We start from the raw sequence: 24,528 nt of genomic DNA, 5'->3' as shown, positions 1-24,528 counted from the left end.
TTTCATCAGTGATGGAGCACTGAATTTGAAGGAACACGCAAACTTTGTCGTTTTTACTCTTGAGAAGTATTAGAGACAATGCAAATAGCATGACGTAAAGGAGTGTTCTTTAGCGGGACAAATGCCAATAACTAAAACCTCTTGGAACCACTCTCGCAACGCCCATGTCCTTTTGTCCTCCCCAAGGTAATTACTTTGCAATTAAGATGACATTTTGATTCAAGGTAATTCCCTTGAAATTGTTCTAGTATCAAACTTTTTTGGAAACTTGGCTTAATTAACATTCATGATATGAACATTAAAAAAATGCAATAAAAAAATGGGGTCACCGTGCTTGTTTACGCGTCATCAGGCTCTTAAAATGGGGTATTTTTACTGGTTTTGCGTTTAAAATTCGAATCACCTTCATACTGAATTAAGTCTTGGTTTCTTGAAAGACACGAAATTTTATTTTGAAAATAAAGCTTTTTTTATTCACATAAGTAGTATTGCTTCATTTACGCCGTTTTTGATTGCCTGGTTGTGAGAATAATGCACACTTTGGGACAGTTCCGTGGTTAGCTTGAAGTCCTCGCCTTGGCCAAAATACATCTAGTACGGAACTGTTTTCCAAAAAAAAATCATGTTCTACTATCAAATTCAACAGGAAAAGAAAACAAACAGCGGTTACAAACATTTTCATTTTATACTTGACGTTTCGTATGACGTTTCATACGAAACGTCAAGTATAAAATGAGAATGTTTGTAACCGCTGTTTGTTTTCTTTTCCTGTTGAAATTGAAATGGCCAAAGGACAAAAGTATTTATGATCTACTATCAAATTTTTTTTCTTCTTCAAATAGGTTCTTTATTAGACTGTTCTTAGCAAATACGTGAAAAAAAAAAAAAAAAAAATCGGGGGTCACCTTGCTCGTTTGAGAGAAAAGGAGCATTTATTTCGCTATCGGGCTTAGTTTGAGGGAAGTCTCTTACGTTTTGTACGCGCACGTGCTCATGTGAGCGCGCTAATAACGCGAAAATCGTGCGCAGTAGGGATGCGCAATGCAATACTAAGGAATTACCTTAAACAAGGTTTCATTTAAGCACGCACAGAAGAGAAAAAGACTTGGGGCAGTTGGTCTCCTTACATTGTTACATAAAAATTATAGTGTTACTCGTGTGTGAAGAGTTATAATTATTCGCTTGATGACTGTGTCTTACCACTGATCTCTAAGCTTGACACAATGTTACAGTTTTTGCCTAACATCTACTCCCACGGAATTTTAGAAAATCTCGTTTCTCCAGTTTTCAGTCATCCTTGTTTTCACTGAGTTTTTTTATGTGTTTAAAAGTTATGCCTTGCACTTAATTGGAATTCGAAACAGTTGTGAGCCCCGAGGGAAAGGAGTGCCAGAGTTTATCTAATTTTAAAGCTTCAAATCGAAATTCTGAAGCAATTATCAGCCAACCAATTAGTGTACCCATACTATATTGCTTTCATAATAATTTTATATCAGTCCCTCAAGTGTTCTCCGTTTAATATGTGGCCCTCGTTCAATAAAATCAAAACAATAAAATGTGAAATTAAAAAAAAGGAACTGAAGTGTAAAGAGACTGGAACCACTGTAACTTACATTATGGCCCATTATGCCGGATTACACTCCCGCTTCTAATAACTGAACGTTAATTTCCAATAGACCAACAAATAATAATGCCAAGTGCGACGTTGCTCCGAAGGCATCCAAAAATGAAATTATTTCCTGGCTCGCTCCTCAGTTTGTCGCTGGTGTCGAAAATAAAAACACATCCAGAGATAAGAAAGGAAATTATGAACGTTTCTTCGCATCTCAAAGAACAGCTAACAGAAGCATTCATTTGTATATTCAACTATTCATGACAAGACAGCTAATAAAATTGTAGTACACTTTTTTGAGAACTTTTTTATAAAAAAGATAACTAAAATTATAAGAACAGAGTAAGGACATACACAGGCTGAGAGCTGCTCCCATGTGTTTTTTTTATCGTTGTGAGTATAAATAAAGGTAAAAGAAATGTGAAGCTGCAGCCTAAAAGAACAATATTCAAATACTTAACTACTTTTAACAATAACAATGTGGTTTTCTTATTTCATGTTACACTGAAGAAAAAAAACTCAGTTTGCAGCTGAACTTGGTTTATCACTTTAAAAACATGTTGAGAACGTTTCAGACTCATATCGCAAAATATAAGAACGTGTACGAGTCTCTTGATTAGCACCAAAATTAGACGTTCCCAAAATAAAAGAGCGCATTCAGGTTATGTGTATTCCTCCGGAAAAACTTAATTAATATTCTTAGTGTGAAGGATACAATGAACCATTTTCAACATAGATACAGACTTATCAACATTTTTTACATTTTGCAAGTCATTACAGCTTACCATTGTATCTATCACTGCCTTGCACAAGACGATCGATTTCAGTTTTCGGTCTTTTCGGAGAACTGGGACGTGTCACTATTCGAAAAATTTAATCGCTCAGCAATCTTTTTAGGTTATAAAAGAGGGACTTTTATAAATCATTTATTGGATAGTTTTGATAGTTTTTGATAATCGGGCGATGAGATATGAGATAAGGAGAAGACACCCATGTGTTTCGGCGTTAATTGGAGGTTTTTCAAAGGTGGGGGTCTTACTGAAAAGCATTGGCGTCATTATTTTTTAAGTCAATTATATCAAAGGAAAGTTCGTGAGGAGGGCAAGCAAAAGAAACTTTCCTACAACGCGCAACGCTAGCACGAAAGTGTGACTCTGGGGATAATGGGGCTCTGAGATGAGAATATCCCGGGGAGAATATATTGCTTATTCCGATTAAATATACGAACTGGGGATTTGAAGTTTGTACTAAGTTGATTCTGTGTCCACACTGTTTTCATTTCGTTTTAATATCTTCTTTCAACTGTGTCGGACTGAAAAAGATTAAAGCAAACTATTTCGTGATCACTAGGGCGATAAGACTAATTCCTCTAATCCTAGACGTTTCTCGGCATCCATCTGCGAACAATGCCACATTGTCTTGATTGCAGACTTGCTGCTTGCATATTCCACTGATTTAAAACTTCCACCATTCCGTTGAAAGTGGAGTCAAATTTGATCTTTTTTTCACACAGAGAAGCTATTTCTTCAAATAGGTGCCAAAATGTCATGTGATAATGTGGCAAGGAACCTGGCACTCTGTCCTCTTAAAAAAATTGATAAATCGGATGTTTGAGATTGAAATTAAATTTTCGCGATTGGAGTTCACCTCTGATAAAGTGTTTGCGAGGATGTAACATTGTCTGTCATTGTGAAGTCATCAACTTCTTTGTCAAGTTTTCTGAAACTCGTATCTGGCCTTTAATAAAATGGTATCGATAACGATGGTTGTAAGAAAGATCATTTAGATGAACGATTATTGAATAAATTGTCATCAGAGAGTTATGCTTTCTTTTAGCGGCATCTTCTCAAGATTGAGATATTTAAAAGCCAACCCCATAATGAAGTTGACCTTTTGTTAATTAAAAAAATATTTTGTATGTTAAAGACTTCAGGGCTATCTTTTATTTAACCGAGAGAGGATGAAAATCACTTTTTTTTGTCTGCCTTTCTAATCTACCGACTCAGAGTGATGCATATAAACAAATCACAACTTTCACAAGATAATTACGGTGATTGGGGAACCACGTTTCGAAAAGAAAATAAAACTCCGGAGCTGATCTGGCAGCATGGCCCGTCTTCAGCCATTTATCACCCACTTGTTACGCAATAAATGAACGCGAAACGTCATAATAAAGTTGACCTTATAGTTCGCCAGGAGCCAGGGTTATCTTTTCACCGAAAGAGGATGAATATCACGTTTTCTGTCTTCCTTTCTTCTCTACCAGCTAGGAGTGATCTGCACTAACAAATCATAAATGTTGCTCCCTGGTGAGTCACACCTGCATGGGTTTGCGGATTACGCTTTTTTTCGCTTACGTCTTCCATCGAATCTCTATTTAGGCGTGTTTTGGATGTGTACTGAAAAGAGACGAAAAAAAAAACCCTTTAAATAGGTTCTTTGTTGTGTCTGTCTTTCGCGAAAATAAAGAAATGGCCAAGGTGAAGATTTTTGAATTTTTGGATAATATCCCAAAATCGGCTCTCTGTAGCGGTTGTTATTTCATCATGTGTTATTGGCATTTGTGGGTTGATATCACCCTAGAAATATCGCAGGCATCGCTCGAATTTTTATCAAAGGCATCAGTCAGTTCCCTCCCGACTCTCATTTCAAAAAAAAATCAAAACAAGAAAACCCATGTGCCGCGCAAGCTGGCTCGGTAACGGCTTTCTTTCTACAAGCGACTGCTAAGAGCTGAAGAGCCAAAGGGATTTGTACAATCCAGATATTCTTTGGTCACACAATTCCGAATTTCAACGTTCTGTGTTTCGAGTCAAGATTTGCATGAGGGTGGAATTGTGGGGGGGAATTAATTTAAAGAGTCTTTCAGTGTTTGCGGTTAGTATGGTTTCTGACAATGTCCGAGGCTAAGAGATTGTCTGAAAATGAATATTTGGCCGAGGAGCGAAGCTATGAGGACAAATGCGAGTGGAGACCCCAATTCAACTTAATTGAGCTGAACACGTTGAAACTCTTGCGCTGGTTTTTTTCTGCTGATGTTATTTTCATTTTGACGAAACAGACGGGGGTTATTGCCCCGTGATTACACATCATGTGACGTTAAGTAGCCACTAAAATCGAGCGAAAATTAATGGGTGGGTGAACTGATGTTCATTATTGTCGGTAAAAATCAAGCAAGTCGATCAAAGCCGAAACCCGAGCTATACTATTCTCTCTGCACTAACTCAATACTGTATTTATTGTCCACATTACTTTCACATTACTTTCAATTGCAACAAAAATACGGCAGGACGTAGCTATGAAGTCGTGTGGCCTGTTTTTATGATTTCGTGGAATTAATATCTTGAAGGGATAAGGAAAGCACTGTGTAATGCCTTACAGCTCGGTTGTTTTATAATGGGTTTTGTTTATCAGCGCCAGGTTGCCCAAAACATGCTGGTCATGCAGTGATTTGAGAATGACCGGTTTCCGGGCATTTTGACACTTGTGGTAAGAAGAAAAGAAATTATTCCAGAAGCTCTTTTTCCTCAAGAAGTTATCTTTGTGGCATTAACATTCATAACGTACAAAATCACTTCCCATATTTTTTTGTCAACCAAAGCATTCTCACATTTACATCGAAGAAAATCAGCAGGACGGAATTAGATCTTTCTGCAAACCCGCCCAGGCATCAATCAGTGTCCTCTGGGAATTCCTCTTGTTTCGCCGAGTGACAGTAAACTGATCTTGTTTCCATTAAGTTTGAAATGTGATCTCTCATAGGTCTAAAAAATGTGTCGTTCGGATCATTCGCTAGAGTTTCCTGGAGCGTTATTTTCCACCGATCCCTAACTTCGGTGTGACAAAGCATTTGCCCAGGGACTTGGCGCCTCAAGAATGAGGCAATTGGCTGGGTCGCTTGCAATTTGCTTCCTTTTTACAGGAGCTTTAGGTACGTTTCTAGACAAATTTGTATTTCTTTTCAAGCTAACACGCTAACTTTGATGTTTGTAGTGTTATGTCATGTTCATGTCAGCTTATGGCTAGGGGAATACGATCATAAAAGGCTTGGATAGCTCGGTTCTCTAAGTTGTGGCCCTTATAACATACAATAATTTTTTTTCTGGGGGCAAACTATGGTACACATAAGTGGTTTATTAATTTTTCGTTCGCAAGGATTTCTTAGGCGTTTGTCAAAGCTGATGTGTTACGTCCAATTAAGAAGCTTTAAAACATTCAAAATGTCCCATTAATAACTTTATAAAAATATATCTGTGTATGACTTCAAGATGGCTTCAAGTGGACCGTACCTCGGGCCTCAAGATCAATAGTGAACGAAACCCAGATGGAATGTCTTGTTGTGAGTCACAAAATATATTGATGTGACCTGAGCTGCGTTGGGTGTGTTCCCCCTACCGCCAGGAAAATAATCGATACGCGTGTCGATGTTATCTTTAAGCAAAGCGTGTTTCAAATTGTGCAGATTTTCCAGAGTATTCCTCAAAGCAGCTTTTCTTTTTTCAATTTGTTGAACACAATATAGGTCTTAAACCACTTGCTTTCCTTAAAAACAACTTTCGTGATGGAAAGTCATTTATACAGTATCGGCTGTATGTAATTTTTCCGACACCCAGCTTGGGCCGTTTCCTCCTAAAGTCCTGATAGCCCAAGATTTCACGAAAACAAAACCCTGGTTCGATAATAGGTTTTATAAGACAGGGTGTTTCATGGTTTTGCAGAGAAAGACTATTGACTTTCAAGGCTGAAAGGAAGACCACCGAGGCCTTTCCTCCTGAAAAATTATCCGCTAAGCTTCCAAAACTTTGGCGAGTGAATCCTCCTGATATTTCGCCGCATCTAAGCTATCCCTAATTTCTTTTTTGTTTTCGAAGGAAATTAATTATAAAACTCAAGGGAGGGAATAACAACTGAATGTCGTGACGTAACGTAGACAATACGCGATTGTCTTTCTGGGGGCAAAGCGATGGTTATCCAGCAAATCTGCGTTGAAAAACCACTTGAAGTGTCCACTAAGACACGACACAAATTTCTTGTATTCGTTTCATATAGGGTGGGCGACTTTTCTGTGTCTAACCACAAATTCGACCAATAAAACACCATAACCTTTCAACAGACGGCAGAGCATTTCATGTAGGAATTTTTAGTCGCGTTATCTCATGTATGATCAAAAGAGAAAGAGACAGAAATGACTGCGTTGGTTGTTTTCCTTAGCACCAAGGGATTTTCGTGACACAGAGTTTGGGTGTTTCCGCGGTTATCGAATAATCATAATCTGATCTAAGAGCTTTTAATTTAAAAGGAACAAGTATGTGCCCTTCCTCGTTCACCAAAGCGATCCTGAGCCACGTAATTTCCTCAAATTAGGAGATGTAACGAATGCCTTTCGAAGATCTATCATTACTCTCACTTGCAGTCTGTCTTTAAATACTTTTATGTCAAAAATTTCCTGTAAACGAGCATGGCGTTTGAATGCGTGTATCAGTAAACAAAAATGTTAATAATGCATTGTGTACAGCAAAATAATTCGATGTTGCCCTTTTTAACTATTTAACGCAAGCAAAGTATATATTAAATTACCAAAAGATGTCCAAAATTTGGGGTTGAGCCAATCAACTTGTGGTATTGAAGATTCTCCTTTTTTCCTCTAAATTTGTGTCGTGTGTAAAAAGAATTTTATTCCGAGAATCTCAGATTAGTAGGCGAGCCTTTTCTTTTCTCAATCTACTTGAATTCGTGTACCAAATCCCTCTTACTCTTAAATGGGCCAAAAGTTGTTTTGCTATTGCTGAGTCACGTTCTACTATTTTATATCTCAGTTTTATCTATGATTATCTTCAGTTTAAAGAGTTCGAATTAAAGAATTGATTCAGTAGGTAATTAGAGGAAAATCGGTCGTCACATTCTACAAGAATAGTGACTGTAAAGGTAGGGAGAAAATATGAACGAAAATATTGCAGTGACTTTTCTCCTCATGTAAATTTATTACCGTTCACGTGTTCCGTAAAAGACTTCTCGTATCAAAGTAAGAAAGAGGCTTTGGATAATCATACCGTGACTCGGGAAGGTGATAGAAAGGAGTACTCTTGGTGTATCGTTACCATTATTCAAATATTCGGGTAAAATAATGGAAAGATCGTAGTTGAAGAGAGAAACTATGCTCTTCAATAAAAGAATTTGAAAAGTTTTGACTCTAAATTTGTTTTGGCGTCTTTAGGAGAGGGTTATTAATTCGGAAGTGGCGGCCAAAGGCGGCTTAACTTGTGATGATCCAGCTCTCTTTTCCATAGTATCGGCTCTCGCATAACTTAATGTGCGAGCAGACAGTAACAAAACCTCGTATTTCGACTACTCAATCACTTCAACCTACTTTATACATATATCAAGTTTTTGGAAGAGAATCAGGGACCGCCCTTGTGCCAGAAGAAAGGTCTTGAAAAATCGAATATTGAAGAAAACTTAAAAACTCGCCTGGGAGCTCGAGCACTTTGTGTACCGCATTGTTTTTAACGTTTCGATGTCGTTGGCGTCCCGTAGGAGGGAATTGAGGCTATATCAAAAGCAACTCTCGAATTAAGAAAATGTTGTATCCCTATGAAAGATCGAATGTTTGCGTGACGGGGTAAAATAGTTTCAGTGTGCTTGTTACGTTTCGCGTAATCCACTGAATGCATGTTTCTTCACCAAAATTCGTGAGAACCTTTTCAACCTTTTTACTTTGCAGCTGCTGGACGAATTGTTTTTACCTTCGATTGAATTCTTCCCTGAAGAGAAATAAGTTATTTTAGTTAACCAGCCCCTGTTGTATTACATCTCTATAGCGGCAATTCATATGGCTATTATTATTATTATTATTATTATTATTATTATTATTATTATTAGAGGTCATCACTGCTGAGCAGAACTTCATGCGGCAGTGACTCCCGGAATAATAAGATAATGCTGCTCTAATTCATTCTTTGTTTCTTTGCACATGTTCTTCATCCTTTTTGTTAATCCCTTTAGCAAATGCTAATACTTTCAGCACCACATTTATGATTTATGATTAATGATTATCGATTAGCCTGCGTTGCAAGGGTTTCCGTTCGGAGAGCATTGCAAGATTTCCATGTTTTGCCGGGCTCCATTTTCATTCATCAACCCTTTGAATTTTTGACCGGCGAAGTTTTTGTTGATTTCCGGCTGCCATGTTGGTGAACGCTCCATACAAAATTCTATATAGTTGAGAGACACGCTTGCGAAAATAACTCTGAAACAATGTACCACACAGACCTCAGACTTACTGAGGTTGTTTATGCATCGGTCTTCTACAAGACTGCATATTCTTAGCTTTTTCATTACGCGGCTTCGAAGTTATTATTTTTTTATGGCATAGATTTCCAGCGGCTCAAACGTCGGAAGAGCCGTGTACAACATCATAAACTGGATTGTATTAGTTAGGGTTAGGGGTGGGGGTAGGGGTTGGGGGTTGGGGGGTGAAGGGTAGCATAGCTGTAACAACCCAAGGCCTAAACACTATGCTTTAGATAATGTTTAGGCTTAAGGACGGTGCCAACCATTGTTACTGCAAATACGTTCTGCGCATCTCAAGATACTGAGGTTTCCTATTGGTGGTGCTTACCCAATCTCGTCCTAAAGGCGCTTTTCCCTGGCTTTGGGTGGGACGACCCAAAGCCAGGGAAAATCGCCCTGGGGACAAGGTTGGTGCTTACCAAACAGTACAGGCATATTTTTGCGCAGTTTAAAACTATGCGGAGAAAGCAGTACTCAGCAAGTACTCTTTGTATCCAAAATGAAAATTGGGGGTAATCACGCATTTTCAGATACAATTGAGCTTCATACATTGCTTTGTATTTTAAAGCTTTTTACAATTCTTGATTAATTATCTTTGAAAAATGCATGGTTACCCCTAATTTCTTTCTGGATTTCAATAACACTTGTTAAGATCTGATTTTCCTGCATATTCATAAACCGGGAAAAAGTACCTTTGAATTAGTAGGCACCGTCCTTAATGTTAGCCGTTTTTTGTAAAGGTTTGCTTTGTTTCAGTTATTTTACCCTTTATCCCCCCATCCTCACAACCCCTCCCCCTCACCCCCTCACCCCTTACCTCTACCCCTCACCCCTACCCCCATCCCCGAAATGGTCATGCCATCCTCGAGAGGAATGGACGATAGCTCAGTTTAAAAACTTGAAATAAGGCATTGCTTGGCCATTGGGCAAGTGAAATAGATGATATAAGGGCGAAGTTTTGTACCTGTAGGTGTCTCAAATGGTGAATAAAGGTAAATCCGAGTTTTAAAGTAGAACTAAGACGATATTGACTCGTAAAGATCCAAGGAACTTGAAAGTACAAAATCACCGAAGAAGTTATGATGTTCAATGCTTTCATCTTAGGACTCTTCTATGAGCCCAAACCTACTATTGATGTTAGTAGACATATTGGCGGGATAGTAACAGTGCAATCGTGCATTTGGTGGAAAAGATTGAGATGTCCAGGAAAAGGTCCTAGATGCAATTCCCACACAGTCTGCCCAGGAAAAAGTATATGCTGTTTCCATTCTTGTGATGTTGCCTACTGCACAGCACCACCATCTTTGCATCAAGGTAAAGTGAGTTGCATCTGCCAGATATTCAATTAACTCCACCACTTCGCGGAAATAGTTAGTTGTTTTCCTCCAACTTGTTGTATTGTTTACGTTGTTGTGTTCAATCGAAGGATTCTTCGTAATCTCCTCTAATTCTTTTTGTAGTCTTTATGCCAACGAAATGTACTGGCATTCTAAGAAAACGAAAACAAAAAAGCCAGGAATGGTGAATCAGATCAAAAGGGAGAAATCGCTAGTTTTATTGTGAAGTCATGTCTTATTGTTATTGTTTGATAGATCCATGTACTCACGTGAAATGCGGATACGGAGAAATCTGTGTTGTAGATGGCCATAAAGGCAGATGTTTTTGCCCTCCTCGTTGCCTCAATCATCGCATTCAACGAGTTTGTGGGACTGATGGCATTACTTACAAGAGCTATTGTGACTTGATGAGAACAGCATGCATCATTGGGGATAAAAAATTGAAAAAGGAGCATGATGGCCGATGTGGATCAAGACCTACTATAGAATCTTCTACTTTGTCAACCCCAGAAACACAACTGCCTTTTTCAGGTAATATGCTATTCTATTTCATATTGCATGTAAGACTTTCGTTTAAATTAGTGCTCCAGACGATGCGCTCCTCCAAAATGGTTTCTTTCTAATCAGCTGAACTGACAGCTTACATGAGACTAGCTCCTTTATACCAATAGCTTCCTCAGCTCGTCAATCAAGGCCCAGGCGCTCGAGACATGACTGACGCTAACCATTGCTTAAGTAGTATCAAAATCTCAATTTGTCATGGTATTGAAAGCTAGTTAGCGCTAAACAAGCTTCAAGCAAGAGCACCTTAATTGAATTTATGTTTCAGTTACACCAAGGCCAACGATGCAGATCACCAGTACTCAAACCTCTATAGCGGGAATTAGCACCTCAAGGCCAGGTATGTTAAACTGAGGAAACGTGAATTTTTTTCCAAGAATAAATGTCATATCCTTTCTAGTACCATTAAAATAACATTTATTTAAAATCTACAGTGCCTTCTACCAGACCAAAGCGTTGTGACGAAACCGTTGCTGCTGGAAATTGCTCAAGTTTCAAGGTGCGGTGGTATTTCAAAAAGGGCCAAGGAGAGTGTGTGGCGTTTGTTTACACAGGCTGTGAGGGAAACTCCAACAACTTTGTTAACAAGTATATCTGCGAAGCCATGTGCAAGAGGCAAGGTAAATGCATTATTCAGTCACTAGTACATTTCCAAAGGCGGCCGCGTTTTGAGAAGATCACGAAGACAGAATGGCTTATGTTGCTTTCTTTTTCAGAGAGAAGGTGGGCCTTTATTAGCCACTTTCCTTCACACCCACCATGCTTTTTTCCTCCAATAGCTTTGAAATAAAATGTTAACTAGCATGAATTTCATGAATTTCTTGTTCTCTTTGAGTCAAATAGTGAAGTCGGCGTTGTGCCGCTACTCAACCGTCAATTCTCAACTTCCAAATAGTCCATTTTTAAAGGGCTTAGCCCATCACGTATTGGAGCAAATAAACGCCTAGAATTCAAAAATCGCCTAGAATTCTGTCAGCTCCTAAAATATCCACCTTCTTGTGTTGTTTCTCAGATATTCCTGATAATATGGTGTGCCCGGCTCCAAAGTCGTCCTCCAACTGTATGCATCACAGGTCTAGTTCGCAATGTTCATCAGATAATGATTGTGCTGGTGGAACGAAGTGTTGTTCAGTGGATTGTTGTCCTGGAAGTTGTAGAAAACAGTGTGTCAAACCTGTCTTACCAGGTGATTTTTGACTCTTTCTATTAAAAATTAGGCTTTCTAACGTTTATGAGTGAAGTTGATACCGGGTCATCTTTCCGATGTTAAAAATATGAAATAACTGATTGGAATAAAATGATTGCATCCCTCGCGAGACAATAGTGACTTTCCAATGTGTGCAAATAGCGAAATCATCGAACTTATTCCAATTTTGGATTTTGAGTTAAAGAGGTGCGTTTTAACTCTGTGTTGGTTGTTATTCGCATTTTAGCAAAGACAGGTTCATGTCCACTACCAAATGATGACAGGTCGGGATGCAGAACTGAGTGCTCCCTTGACCACGATTGCGATGGCAACTTTAAATGTTGCGAACAGACTTGTGGACGCACATGCGTTGAACCTGTTATAAAAGGTGAGTTACTGATTGGGTTTCTCCTCTTCAAAACGAAAGTTGAATGGGCCAGTCGCCCCATTTAGAGCTGCTTCATGTAAATTTAATATCCACTTAGCTATGTGTTAGGCTGTGTCTAGTTGTCTTTTTTTGTACTCGTGTAAGATACTAGGCTTTCAGCATTAGAAAAAAGCTTACAGCAGTGTTTAAAGCTACTTTTTGAAATCGCTTGGGGGCTCCCCCTGACTGCTGATATTACTCGTTTTTAAACATCCATGCATCTTTTTTGGTGACAGATAAAACCTGCGACGCTATTGTGGACGTGGCATTCTTGCTCGATTCCTCCGGAAGCATCACTGGTCGTGATTGGAAATCATTGCTAGACTTTGTAAAGAGTTTGGTGGAAGCATTTAACGTCTCTTCGAGTGGATCTCATGTTGCTCTGATCTCGTATGCATCACACGCTGTGGTAAACCTTCGATTCAACACGTTAACAGGTGACAAACTTAACTCCTTGGAGATTAACAAGATTGTGGACAAGACTGGTCACCATAAAGGTTACACATACATGGATAGGGCTCTGGAACTTGCAGACAAAGAGATATTTAGCGAGAGGGGTGGAATGAGGCAGGCAGTGAGAAAGGTATTGCAGTGTCTTTCATCTGCCGTGTTTTTTTTTAATACAATGTAAAGAACTTTCCGTTCATTGAGTGTTTGTTTTACCGAAATTAGCAGAACATACTAAGAACGTAACCAGGCTGAGTGTAAGCGCGTAACCTCACGATTGTTGGTGATTTTATAAAATAAGTATTATGACGTCCCAATCATTTGCACCTTTGAACTTGAGAACGGTTAAACAACTTTCTTGTGCTGAAATCGCAGAAAAGGAGAACGTTCAGCCATAGCTTAAGAGAACTTTAAAAAAAAAGCGTAAACTCAACTCGGCCTGAGAAAGGAAATAAAATGATTAATTGACCGCCCTTGAGGCAGCCGGTTGGTTCCGGAAAAATCTAAGTCGGTGGCAACTATACTGCCTGGAATAAGTCAGTTCTGGCTAGCTTGCATGCAGAGACCATCCTGACTGTCGTAGTAAATATAATTGGGTGGATACTGTTGGGTAAGGTTCCCTGCGTCATCAAAGCAGGACAGCGGAAATTTAGGCTTGTAATGGACCACGTGGGAGGCGTGGTGGCCTCATGGTTAATGCGCTCGACTCCGGATCGAGTGGTCTGGGTTCGGGCCCTTGCGGGGACATTGTGTTGTGTTCGGCAGTTTACTCTCACGGTACCTCTCTCCACCAAGGTGTATAATGGGTACCGGCGAATTTAATGCTGGGGGCAACCCTGCGATGGAGTAGCATCCCATCCAGGGGGGAGTAGAAATACTCCTAGTCACTTCATGCTACGGAAACCGGGGATAAGCTCCGGGCGTAATGAGGCCACTTGCCCGTAAGCAGGCCTTTTAAAAGACAATATATGATGAGGGAAAGGAATCTGTAAGACTCATTCGACGGCTCCTCATGAATCCACAACATTTTGACCAGTGTGACGACGAATATCGTTGTCGATAAGAGTACAGATAACACTGAACCACATTCGATTTTTTGAATTTCTCCAACAAATAACGACCCAATATAAGGATTTATCCTTGGGTTTACGGCAAACAGCAAACGTCAGGCAGAGATTACCTTTTTTACAAAAATCATCAATGCTTGTGGCTTCTTTCTTGTCTGTTAGAAGGGTCACCCAACGAAGGTGTTTTATCTGTTCCGCAGTGGAAATGCAGCTGGCTGGCAAGTTTTTAATTTCCATCAGTACTCTATCGCTGGGGAACAGTGGCACAACGTGTTTTCCTCACTATCTACAATTGTAGCTGGGGGCCGGACATTTTTCTCATAATCATCCTGGGAGTGTAGAACACCTTTCTTACCCAGCAAAATTAAAAAAAAACTCAAAAACATGTTTTATTACCGTTTTCTTGTAAGTTTTTTGCCTATTGATGTCTATTGATGGTTTACGTCTGACGTCACGGCGGCCATGTTGGTGTACAGAACAATGCTGTAAAATGTCTTTTGGGAATTTGACTCTATTATTATGCAAAACTTGTGGGGCCATTTTCTATTGTTTTGTACACCAACATGGCCGTCTCATCACGTGGATGCAAACCAAGAATTATAATGGTTTTGGAAATAAATTTCGTTGGGTGCCCCTGTGTTAGCTACAGTTATAGAGCAACGTCTCAAACAACAGAGAGCTAGAAGAGTGAAGCTCATACTCAAAAGGCAAGCCTGCCTTTTCCCGTTTGAGGTAAACACGATGCTAAATCCAGCATTTTTCGAGAATGTAGTTGTATGACTTCAGCAGAATCTGGTTATCTTGTGACAATTAATTTTAAGTACTTTGCGTTTTCTTTGGCTAAAACAAGGTTGCTTTCTTGCTAACTGATGGAGCTCAAACAAAAAGTGGAAAGAAAGGACCTCACACGCCGCTAAAAAGTGCAGCTCAACCACTGAAAGACAAGGGAGTAGAGATTTGGTCCATTGCAATAGGGCCACCTGTTAACATTTCTGACCTTGAGGTCATAGCATCGGATCCTGAGAAGGTTATTTCAGTGCCGTCATTCATGGACTTGGCACATATCATTGAGAAGGTGCAAAGGGCAGCCTGTGAAGGTACTTTGAATGTACAAAATAGTGTTGGAAAAGGGGGCTCAACCAAATTGTAACCTCAGTTAAAATTGATAGAATCGCTCTAATAATGGGCAATTATTAGTCTAAATGTCATCAAATCTTACAATTAGTGAAAATGATATCTTATTGCAAAAAGTAATGAATTTCCACAGATAGGGTTTTTGTTTTGAGAAAAAAATTCGCCTTCTCGGATACGGTGATGCGGTAAGCAATCGCTTGTTCCAGAATATACTTAACTGATTTTAGCTAATATGAAGAATAATTTTGAAGAATTTTAGGCTGAAAGACAAGTTGAGCATAAGAACAAGAACGGGACTCAAGGCCACGGACGTGCGGAAAGCTTGCATTTTAGCCAAGATTTTTCTTAAAAGGCTTGTTTGCAATAAAAGTAGCCAAGCTCGTTTCGGTGATTATTTTGGCACTCAAGCGTTTCCATTTTGCAGGAGGAGATGAGAAAACAAAATGTCAGAGAGAGTATCTTGCGGCTTCAAAAAATCCTGATTCTGGGCATTTTAAGCCAAGGTGTGATTTGAATGGCAGCTATGCTGATGTGCAGTGCAGAGGATCTGACTGTTACTGTGCGGACAAAGATGGAAATGAACTTGTGGGAACGAAGACTCCAGTGGTGTCGGGCAGACCAAACTGTAAAAAACCATGTATGTTTAGATGTCTATTACGGTTTGAGCGTTTTAATTTTTCAGTACCATGACAGCCTTTTATTTTCAATGTTACCCAAGGATCTTAAAATCAAAATCATGGCCAGAAATCGTGGACATTTCAGCTCACATTGCATCTGCGGTTTTACGCCTAAAAGCATAGCAACGGAACCAAGCGCACAACAACAAGTTATGTTACATCGTTAGGGGTGATTTCCCTACTAAGTTAGGAGCTAGGATTTGGGGTTAAGGGTTTAGACACGCATTCCGTGGAAATCAGCCTACTGTTGTTGGGGCTAGCGTGTTTATTTGATCTTCTTAAAGTCTTAAAAAAAGGAAAAGTCACTTTATTTAACGTCGGTAATTCCTTCAGCTACGAGAGTGGCATCAATGGAAGCCGACGGTGTGCCCTTTACCCCCTCCCTCTTTCAGTGCTCCATTTTATGGTTATTAAAGCTATAGCTACACAGATCAGAGGAAAGTCGAAACAGACGTTGAAGTACCGAGGATCGAACTGGGGACCTCTTTCTCCGAAAGCCCCCGCAGTGACCGACTGAGCTACGCCTGCTCCTTACTACCTACTCTTCCTAAGGGCGGTTAACCCGTTCACCCCTAAAACAGTTCTCACTAACAAGTAAGATCGTCAGGCATTCGACAACTATCCTTTTTGGAGGCAAAGGTTGGGTTTAGATAAGTTAGAAAATGTCTCATTGCAGAGAGTGAAGTCATGGTTAACGACAAATTAATCTGTGCGATTACAGATAAGCTTACTCCTTGCCAAGTCGCGTATAAGAAGGCTACTAAGGTAGCAAAACTTGGAGGATTTATCCCACGATGTACAGAAAATGGAGACTTCAAGGGGGTGCAGTGTAGCTCGGAGAGTGGGCACTGCTGGTGCGTGGAAAAAGATGGAAAAGAAATTCCAGGAACAGGGACAATGAAAAGTGTTCAATGTCCTGATCAAGGTAAAATAACAAGTCTAAATTGAAAACTTTTTATTGCGCAATTTACTCAGACAAGCTTGCTCAAAGAGAGGTTCGTAACTGAATTGGACAAATTAATAGCGGAGGTTAGTGCTACTGCTGTTGCAGCGGGAATCGCATCAGCGACGACGTACGCCTTGTTTATGATTAACACTTACACAACTTTTTTCGTCAACGTGAACTTCCCTTCATGTTAACGCAACACAAAATCAAGTTTTCAGTCTGCCCGGTTGTTCAAAGGCCGATTAACGCTAATCCTAGATTAAAAATTAACCAAGGACTGTATTTCTCTACTTCCAAATGCTGTTCAACGCTGATATTCGACAAAAATTTACATTAGAGGAAGTTAACCTTGAAAAACAAAAACAAGCAAAAAGGAACTTTCACCAAAAAGTTGAAAACATGAAACAAAAGTTAACGCTAATCCTGGATTAAGTTAATCGCCTTTCGAACAACTGGCCCTGGCGCGTTTTCTTACGTAAACACTCCCTTACAAAGCGCGATGGAGTAAATTCGGAATCTGTGAAGTTAAATCCAGTTGGTGGTCGGAACGAGAATTGAATTTGGAACCTGCGTATGCCAATTCTGCGCCTTAACCACTGGGTCACTTGTTGAAATGTGTTGCGAACATTTACGTAACTCTCAAGTGTAGATATGAGGAAAAATGTGGTATGCATTATTTTATCAACAGCAACCCAACCTAACAACACTGATTGTCAAAAACGCTACCTCATAACCTCAAAGTACCCAAGACCTGGACAAAACATCCCTTGGTGTCGACCTGACGGTGGATTTCACTGGCTACAGTGCCATGATTCGTACTGCTTCTGCGTTGACCAGAATGGTAAAGAAATCACCAGGACACGTGTTCATAGTAGTAACGGAGAGCCAAAATGTACAGCGAAGGGTACGACCTTAACCTTATTTCTTTGTACGTGTACTTTTGAGATTGATATGCTCTCTCATTAAATCCATTAAGTCCACGTCAAATCTTTGTCGTAACAGTAGAAAGCCGAAGAAAAAAAGACAATGATTTCACACTTTTATTATCTAATTTCGTCCATAAAACATCCTAATTCCCAGCACCCGGCAAAGTCCCCTTGATTTGCACTTCGTGCATGAAGTGATTTCACTAACAGCTTTTAATACGCAACTGTTTTTGCAATTTATTTAGCACAGTAAGCTTGTATGAGTTGAAAGCTGACAACTAATTAGAAACTCAGAAATATAGAAATCGAAAATTGCATACGCGCAAGTCACTGTTCACTTTCCTCCGATCAAGAGTTCATTAACAATAACCAACAGAAGAAATCAAACTATAAAATTGTGTAGATTAGAAGACACAAATTGCAGGTATATATTCAAGAAATCAGATGCGTTCTTTTATTTTTGTATCGCATTCGAAAACATTAATCCAGACTATGTCTGTAATATTCTCCTTTCAATCGACTAGTTCAACGACACATCGATCGAGAAGCTAGTGCAAATAAAAATCTGAAAATCTGCAGGATCCTTAGTGGCGTAACCTTGCCTTCAAAATAGTGCCTCGAACGTAGGTGCGAAAAATCCCTTCGGTTAGGCTTCCCTTTGCTAATGTAGCCTCGTACACCATAAGCCTTCTTGAGACATCTTTCCAAGTCAGCAATATTTACGGGGGAAAATGGGTCAGATCTGAACACCGGGAACTCCGTTGTTTACTTCAAAAGTGTATGGGTTCTTTAGTGCCCCACACAACATTTATGCTGGTGGTTGTTAGACAGGCCTAAAAATTCGAAAGGCGGCTTCTTCTTCTTACTCATTTTAAGATCCTTAGTGTTGGTCCTGGTGAAGTCTGAACCCAATATATTTGCAATATATAAATGTATATATATTTTTCTCGTAGGAGGAGATCTGACGCCTTGCCAACTTAATGCTCTTCAAGAAAGAACTTTACCCTCTCTTAGCTCAGTGACTTTCACATACCGTTGTAAGAAAGATGGCTCCTACGAGGAAATGCAATGCCAAAATTATGGTCTCTGTTGGTGCGTTGACGAGGATGGCAAAGAAGTACTTGGCACAAAGAGTAGCAATGCAATCAGGTGCCCGAGAATAGGTAGGCAAAAACCGGCTAGTTTAAAAAATTTTACGTACCTGCCGACAATTGTACTGAGCTGACACAAAATTAATGCTTTTATTGAAGTCTATTCTTGTTAGGCTTCTCCGAGTCTCTGAATTGTGACCTCAGAACGTACAGTTTCGAATCATTCAACTTTTTGTTTTGCGCGACAGTGCTGTAAGCTTTTTTTTTATTAATAAAGTAGCGGCTTGTATTTGATCAACTTACCTCAGTCAAATACTAATTTAGAACGCTTGAAAAATGCACAGCATTTGGAAGGAATAAATTTATTCTTCTGAAGAATTATTCCCCGCTTTCGAAAGCTGGACTTCGAAAAATTTGAACGATCAAAACGAGGTTTTGACGCTTTAACTTCGAAAGGAAAAAATCCTTTGTGGGTCTTTCCTTGAGGCCTTTCGTACGTGCATGCCGTTTTCAATGTTCAATGTTGGTCTGGTTTCTTCACAGGAGGACCATTGACAGCTTGTTGGAAATCCTATCAAGATGCCTTGAAGAGTGATTCCACAAATCGTTTTATCCCATGGTGTCGACCTGATGGCTCATACAGTCCTGTACAGTGCTACCGTTCATACTGCTATTGTGTCAATAGAGATGGACAGGAGATCATCAATACAAGGACATTTATAGAGACTGGAAAACCGAGGTGCACTTATTCAAGTGAGTTTATGGCGTTTCTAGATAATCCAATCAAGAAGATAAAAAATACGTCTTTATTGCTTCAAGATACTACGACCTAAAGGAGGGGAGGGCGGGTTAAATGGTTAAGGAAACGTGCTAGCATAAAACAATCAGTGTTGGGTGATTTTCAGTGTGTTGTACACCTGCAGGTGGATATCTTAAACCATGCCAGGAGAAGTACTGGGCCGCCGTAAGGAGTAGTGGGTCTGCTGCATACACGCCAAGGTGTCGCCGAAATGGAGATTACGAACCAATGCAGTGCGACGGACATTATTGCTGGTGTGTTGAGAATAATGGACTTGAAATCAATGGCACACGAAAGAGAGGAACATTAACTTGCCCTCCATGTGAGTTTAACGACTTTTTTAATGCTTTCCACGAACGTCTGCATGCGACTCACGACAAAGCTTTCAAATGTAACGTAGATTGTGCAGTTTTTACTCACTCTCACTGAAGACCTGGGACGACCTTATTACAAAAAAGTATGCTACTATAGGGAAGAGTCTAATAAGAGTCTGATTCGATTTACTCTTGGAATGAAGCATCACAAAAACCGAGAATGTGCGCGGCGTTGACGAACTTCATCAAAAGACACAACTAACCCCTCTGGCCATGGTAAAAATACAAGTAAACGATCTCTTAGAAGGCCCCCCCCCAAAGAAAAACAAACAAACAAACAAACAAACAAAAAACACAGGCCTGCCCCTCAATATCTGGACATCTTCATCCTAGTTATAACGTTCAGTCTTAATTCATTTTTGCCGACGATTGTTCGTTTGATTGTCTCTCCTCTCATTTTAGTGTACAGACGAGCATTGGACTTTGGATTCTTGGCTGACTCTGCACCAGACATTAGTGACGATAATTGGGAGCATATCTTGTCATTCATGCGCAATGTCATCGACAACTTACAGGACGTATCTGCATCACCGTACGGAACAAGAATTGGAATCATGAGTTATGCTAGTGTTCCTCACATGCACATTGACTTCAACTTTCTTTGGGGACCAAACATAAATAAAGGCAGATATAAGGGGCTAATAAACTCTCTTCATCGTCAACCTGGTAACGAAAGAAGAATTGATAATGCAGTGGACTTTGCTAGGAAAAACCTCTTCAGCCCAAAAGGTGGAGTGAGACCAGGTTCCAGAAGGGTATGTACATTCCATAATTAATGAAATTAATTAGTTCCCGTTGTAGATATTAGTAAGGATGAAGTCTTGCTTTCTCTTTACAGGTTCTGATGATCATAACCGCTGGACCTCAAGCTCCAGGCCCAAGTCATAGAAACATATCACCTGCCGCACAGAGACTCCAGAAGGAAGGAGTTGAAGTGTATTCAGTTGGAGTTGGCCAACGCTTCAAGAAAGATGAAGTGCTCGGATTAGCGTCTTACACAGATTATGTTCGCCCTTACGGTTTCAGTGAGCTCTCTAGACGTCCCTTTGATCTAGGTAATCACCTTTATAGTTAATCAACAAAATGATGCATGTATCACGATCCTCCCATAGTTTTGCTTACGAGGGAGACGCCCATTTATCGCCCTTTGATCGGGTAAAAATTTAAAATTGACGTCGCGTCACAGAAATGGGCTGCTCCCGTCAAGTCCTGGTATTGCCAGAAGTTCTGTTCACTTTCGATTATAATTAACGACAGATTTCGATATTTTGACATCTAGAGTTATCTTAAGCTCTTAACATGAATAAAATTATTTAGACCAAATGGTCTGCTTTTTATTTCCACAATATTTGAAATCGTTAAGAATGGGTAAAAATAACAAACCGCAGTTAACTGTTGACCTTTCTGCTAACCTTGATTGTTAAGAATTGAATTTTTGTATGTAATGGAAAGATCGTCATATAAAACTAATTGTGATGCCAATATCACATTTATTGGCGGCGTTGGGAGAAAATATATTCTAGTTTTGGGTTCCGTCGCTTCGCGACTCCTCCCAGTGACGTGCGAGAATAGATTTTCTCCCAACTAGCAACCAATATAGTGTGGTATTGGCGTCTCAAAGGTGCAGACTGCAGACTATTGCAGACTGTGCTTAGGTTAATTAATATAAAGAAAGTTGCAACCAAAATTTATACATTTGCCCTCCTCATGCATAACTCTGGTGAAGGTTGACGCTAAAAATGAGAGGTATTAAACCCTTTAGGATGGCATTCAATCCTCTGGGTAAAATTCATAGCGGAGCTCCGCACGCGCGGAGAACCATGGTAACCCATCGATGCGAGAAAATTTGGTTTTATAGCCATGACGTCATGAACGTCCATACGTACGTCCGTCCACCCCTCTATGTATGCCAATGTGACCAGTATCATGCTAGTTTACAGCATATATCTCCATGCTTTGATCAATTAACACCTGTCAAAACAAGGTATCCGCTGACCAGTATCACGTGACCATATCGCGGGCTCAAGGTTAGAGCTCACCGAGGTCAGCTTTTTCTTTTTAAAGTTGACCGCTGACCAGGGACTGGTTTTTGATTGGAGTGCAGGCTCAACCTAGGTTAACTCACCTAAAAATAAGCGAGGCATTTTTCGCGCTCTCTGTGGCTCGACGCGGCCATGCTACGTCAACTATAGTTCTTACACAGTCAACGCTTTTCGTGTTTAGGTGGAAAACGGTTTGGAAAACGTTTTCTTTCTGCGTTTTCGCTGGTTTCAATCCAGTTTGACATATCATGATAGCTGTGGTCCACACTAGCGGCCACGCAGTTATTTAAGTCAAACATTAGAGGGATATAAACTAAAGCTGAGTGTTTTTTTAATTTGCTAAGACCTGCTTTTTTCTCTATATTGCAATTTTTGGCATATCTTTAGAAGCTCTGATAAGGTTACATGATGCCTGGAGGACCTATGACTAGAACAGAAACGAAAGGAGAGCGAAAGAGAACGACAACTACAAAACAGAATACTAGTAATAGCTCATACTTGTTGGAAGAAGTTACTCCACAAATTGTTTTCCTTGGGCACTAAACCGTTGGTATTTTCAAAAAGTGGTTTAATTAATCGGTTTTTCCTTTGTTCAGGAATGAAAATCGAATTTTTATGTCAACTGGAATTAAATAACAATTATCTGTACTCTTTTGGACATAACTGAACAATTGCCATATTTTGCCGATTCTTGTTCCAAGCCAACCTGGCGTGTTTCAATGAAATATATCAAAATGTGAATGATCTCGTTTTCAGATATTTTAAAAGTGGAATAAAGTACATCAGTAAAACTCTTTTTTGACCTTGAACTAACAAAGTTTTTTTATTTTTATTATTATTTTTTCTTTTACGGCTGCTAATTTTAGCGTGATTCCTCTTCGCTGGCTATTGACAGTTGACACTGAAATGGTTTTTTTTCCTTTCCCATTCGCTCGCTGAGGATGTGCTTGTTTTCTTTTAAAACTCGTGGGGTTCAAGAAAAATTCATTGCCAAACTGGTGAATTCCAAAGTAAATTTCACTCGAAAAACTGATGTCGTACTCATCGCTTTGCGATTCATGCGATATCGTTTTTAGCGTAAGATGTACCGTGGAATTTACTAGTTAGCCAATGAATTTTCTACAGAAGCGAGCAAAGAAAATGATTTAATTAAACAGCAACCGGTAACATCACAACGCTGACAATTCGAAACCTCTTTATTTCACTATCCCTACAGGCAGTGAGAATAAATAACCAGGGAGCTCCGCTTTTAGGCTTCTATATATAATACAAAAACGAATCCCTTGGAACTCGCAAATCTCAGAACGTTTGCACTTAAAGCTCCTCTGTCCTCTACACCTCATATGTTTTTGTAGTGTCGAACACAATAACTGCCACAGAAACTGAAATGTTCTCTACTGGTACCACCTACAGGGACGTATTTTCTTTCCCTTCAGTTACCAGGTGGACGCTGGGATTCATTATAGGATGGCATCGAAAGGTGAAACGTCCCAATGGAAACATATGCTGCGTTTTTGCTCCAGGGAGTGTTCAAGTTCCTTTGTAAACGTGACTCTAATAAGGCACAACGTTGGTGTGATTGTGTTCAGCGAGTATGGCCATAGATTGCTTTCCCCGGTTTGATTCCGAATACTCAATGTTTATGCGGTTTACAAATTAATTGGAGCTTAAAACACCCAAAAACAAAGCTGGAAGTCAGAATTGATCGTGCCTTGCAGACGGCATACAATGGATTTGTTAGCCCCCGGCTCGGTATGGGTGCTCGGACAAAAGCCAGAAAGGTATTGATTCCTTTCTACTTATGTTAAGAAACCTCGATTTTGATAGACCATTATTAAACATAGAAGTGTGTGCAGGCGTGAAAACGATTTTAAGCTAGTTGCCATGGAAACCATATCACGGAATATTTAAACATTTGAAGCAAGAGACCTAATCGGCTAACTCAATGTTGTACCCATGCAATTCAAAACCCTTTTTGTTGTGGGTGAATAAAACGTTTATTTTCCAGCTATTATAATTTCCATTTTCATTTAAATAATGAATGCTACATTATCATGGAAATACAATACACCCAAACGAAACCTTAATCCCGCCGGGAAGATTTGAATTGGGTACAACATTGAGTTACCCGATTTAGGTGTTACTGTCATGATAGCAAACGAAAGGAAAGGCAAAGGAACTGATATTCAGCTACACTACACAACACCAGACGACCAATGCATTGAAACCATTAGGTTTACTTTTGCATGTTTCGCTGCCGAAGCACCGGCGTACAATACTGAAGAAACAGAGCATCAGAGTACAATACATTTTTGCTTTTCACCAGGAAAATCGCCGTCACAGCACGCGAAAATCAAAACATACCTAGAGCTTAGGCAAACCACTAACAAACAATCGGGTGGTTACGAACCGGGCGGCCAGAAAAAACCTGTTCCGTAACAAACGCCCAAGTGGGCAACAAAAAAAGACAGGAACATCTGGGTAGGAACCACCAGGCCCAAGCTCATGAAACTTTCTTACTAGGTTTTATGCGTAATGACAAAAAACAAACAAACTTTAGTAATAACTGAGATGGTGTCGCTGCCTAGACTGATTGCCCACGTGCAATCACA

At 39.8% G+C, this 24,528-nt stretch overlaps 1 protein-coding gene across 1 annotated transcript in view; it reads left to right on the top strand.

Moving 5' to 3' along the window:
- Positions 1–5,397: 5,397 nt before the first annotated feature.
- Positions 5,398–24,528, top strand: part of LOC138020152 (uncharacterized) — a 202,410-nt gene continuing 183,279 nt past the window's right edge. The window contains 17 exon segments of the mRNA XM_068867178.1: positions 5,398–5,543; positions 10,007–10,216; positions 10,495–10,770; positions 11,069–11,140; positions 11,235–11,420; positions 11,813–11,986; positions 12,234–12,374; positions 12,650–12,996; positions 14,778–15,024; positions 15,486–15,698; positions 16,460–16,663; positions 17,373–17,588; positions 18,564–18,773; positions 19,245–19,454; positions 19,625–19,822; positions 20,277–20,629; positions 20,713–20,929. Coding sequence (XP_068723279.1) covers positions 5,489–5,543; positions 10,007–10,216; positions 10,495–10,770; positions 11,069–11,140; positions 11,235–11,420; positions 11,813–11,986; positions 12,234–12,374; positions 12,650–12,996; positions 14,778–15,024; positions 15,486–15,698; positions 16,460–16,663; positions 17,373–17,588; positions 18,564–18,773; positions 19,245–19,454; positions 19,625–19,822; positions 20,277–20,629; positions 20,713–20,929 — 3,529 coding nt within the window. The 5' untranslated portion in view covers positions 5,398–5,488.

This window comes from Montipora capricornis, chromosome 10 (genome assembly GCF_036669925.1).
Source record: "Montipora capricornis isolate CH-2021 chromosome 10, ASM3666992v2, whole genome shotgun sequence".
Classification (NCBI taxonomy): Eukaryota; Metazoa; Cnidaria; class Anthozoa; order Scleractinia; family Acroporidae; genus Montipora; species Montipora capricornis.
The sequence above is the reverse complement of the archived record's forward strand: the minus strand, read 5'-3'. Positions and strand labels throughout refer to the sequence as shown.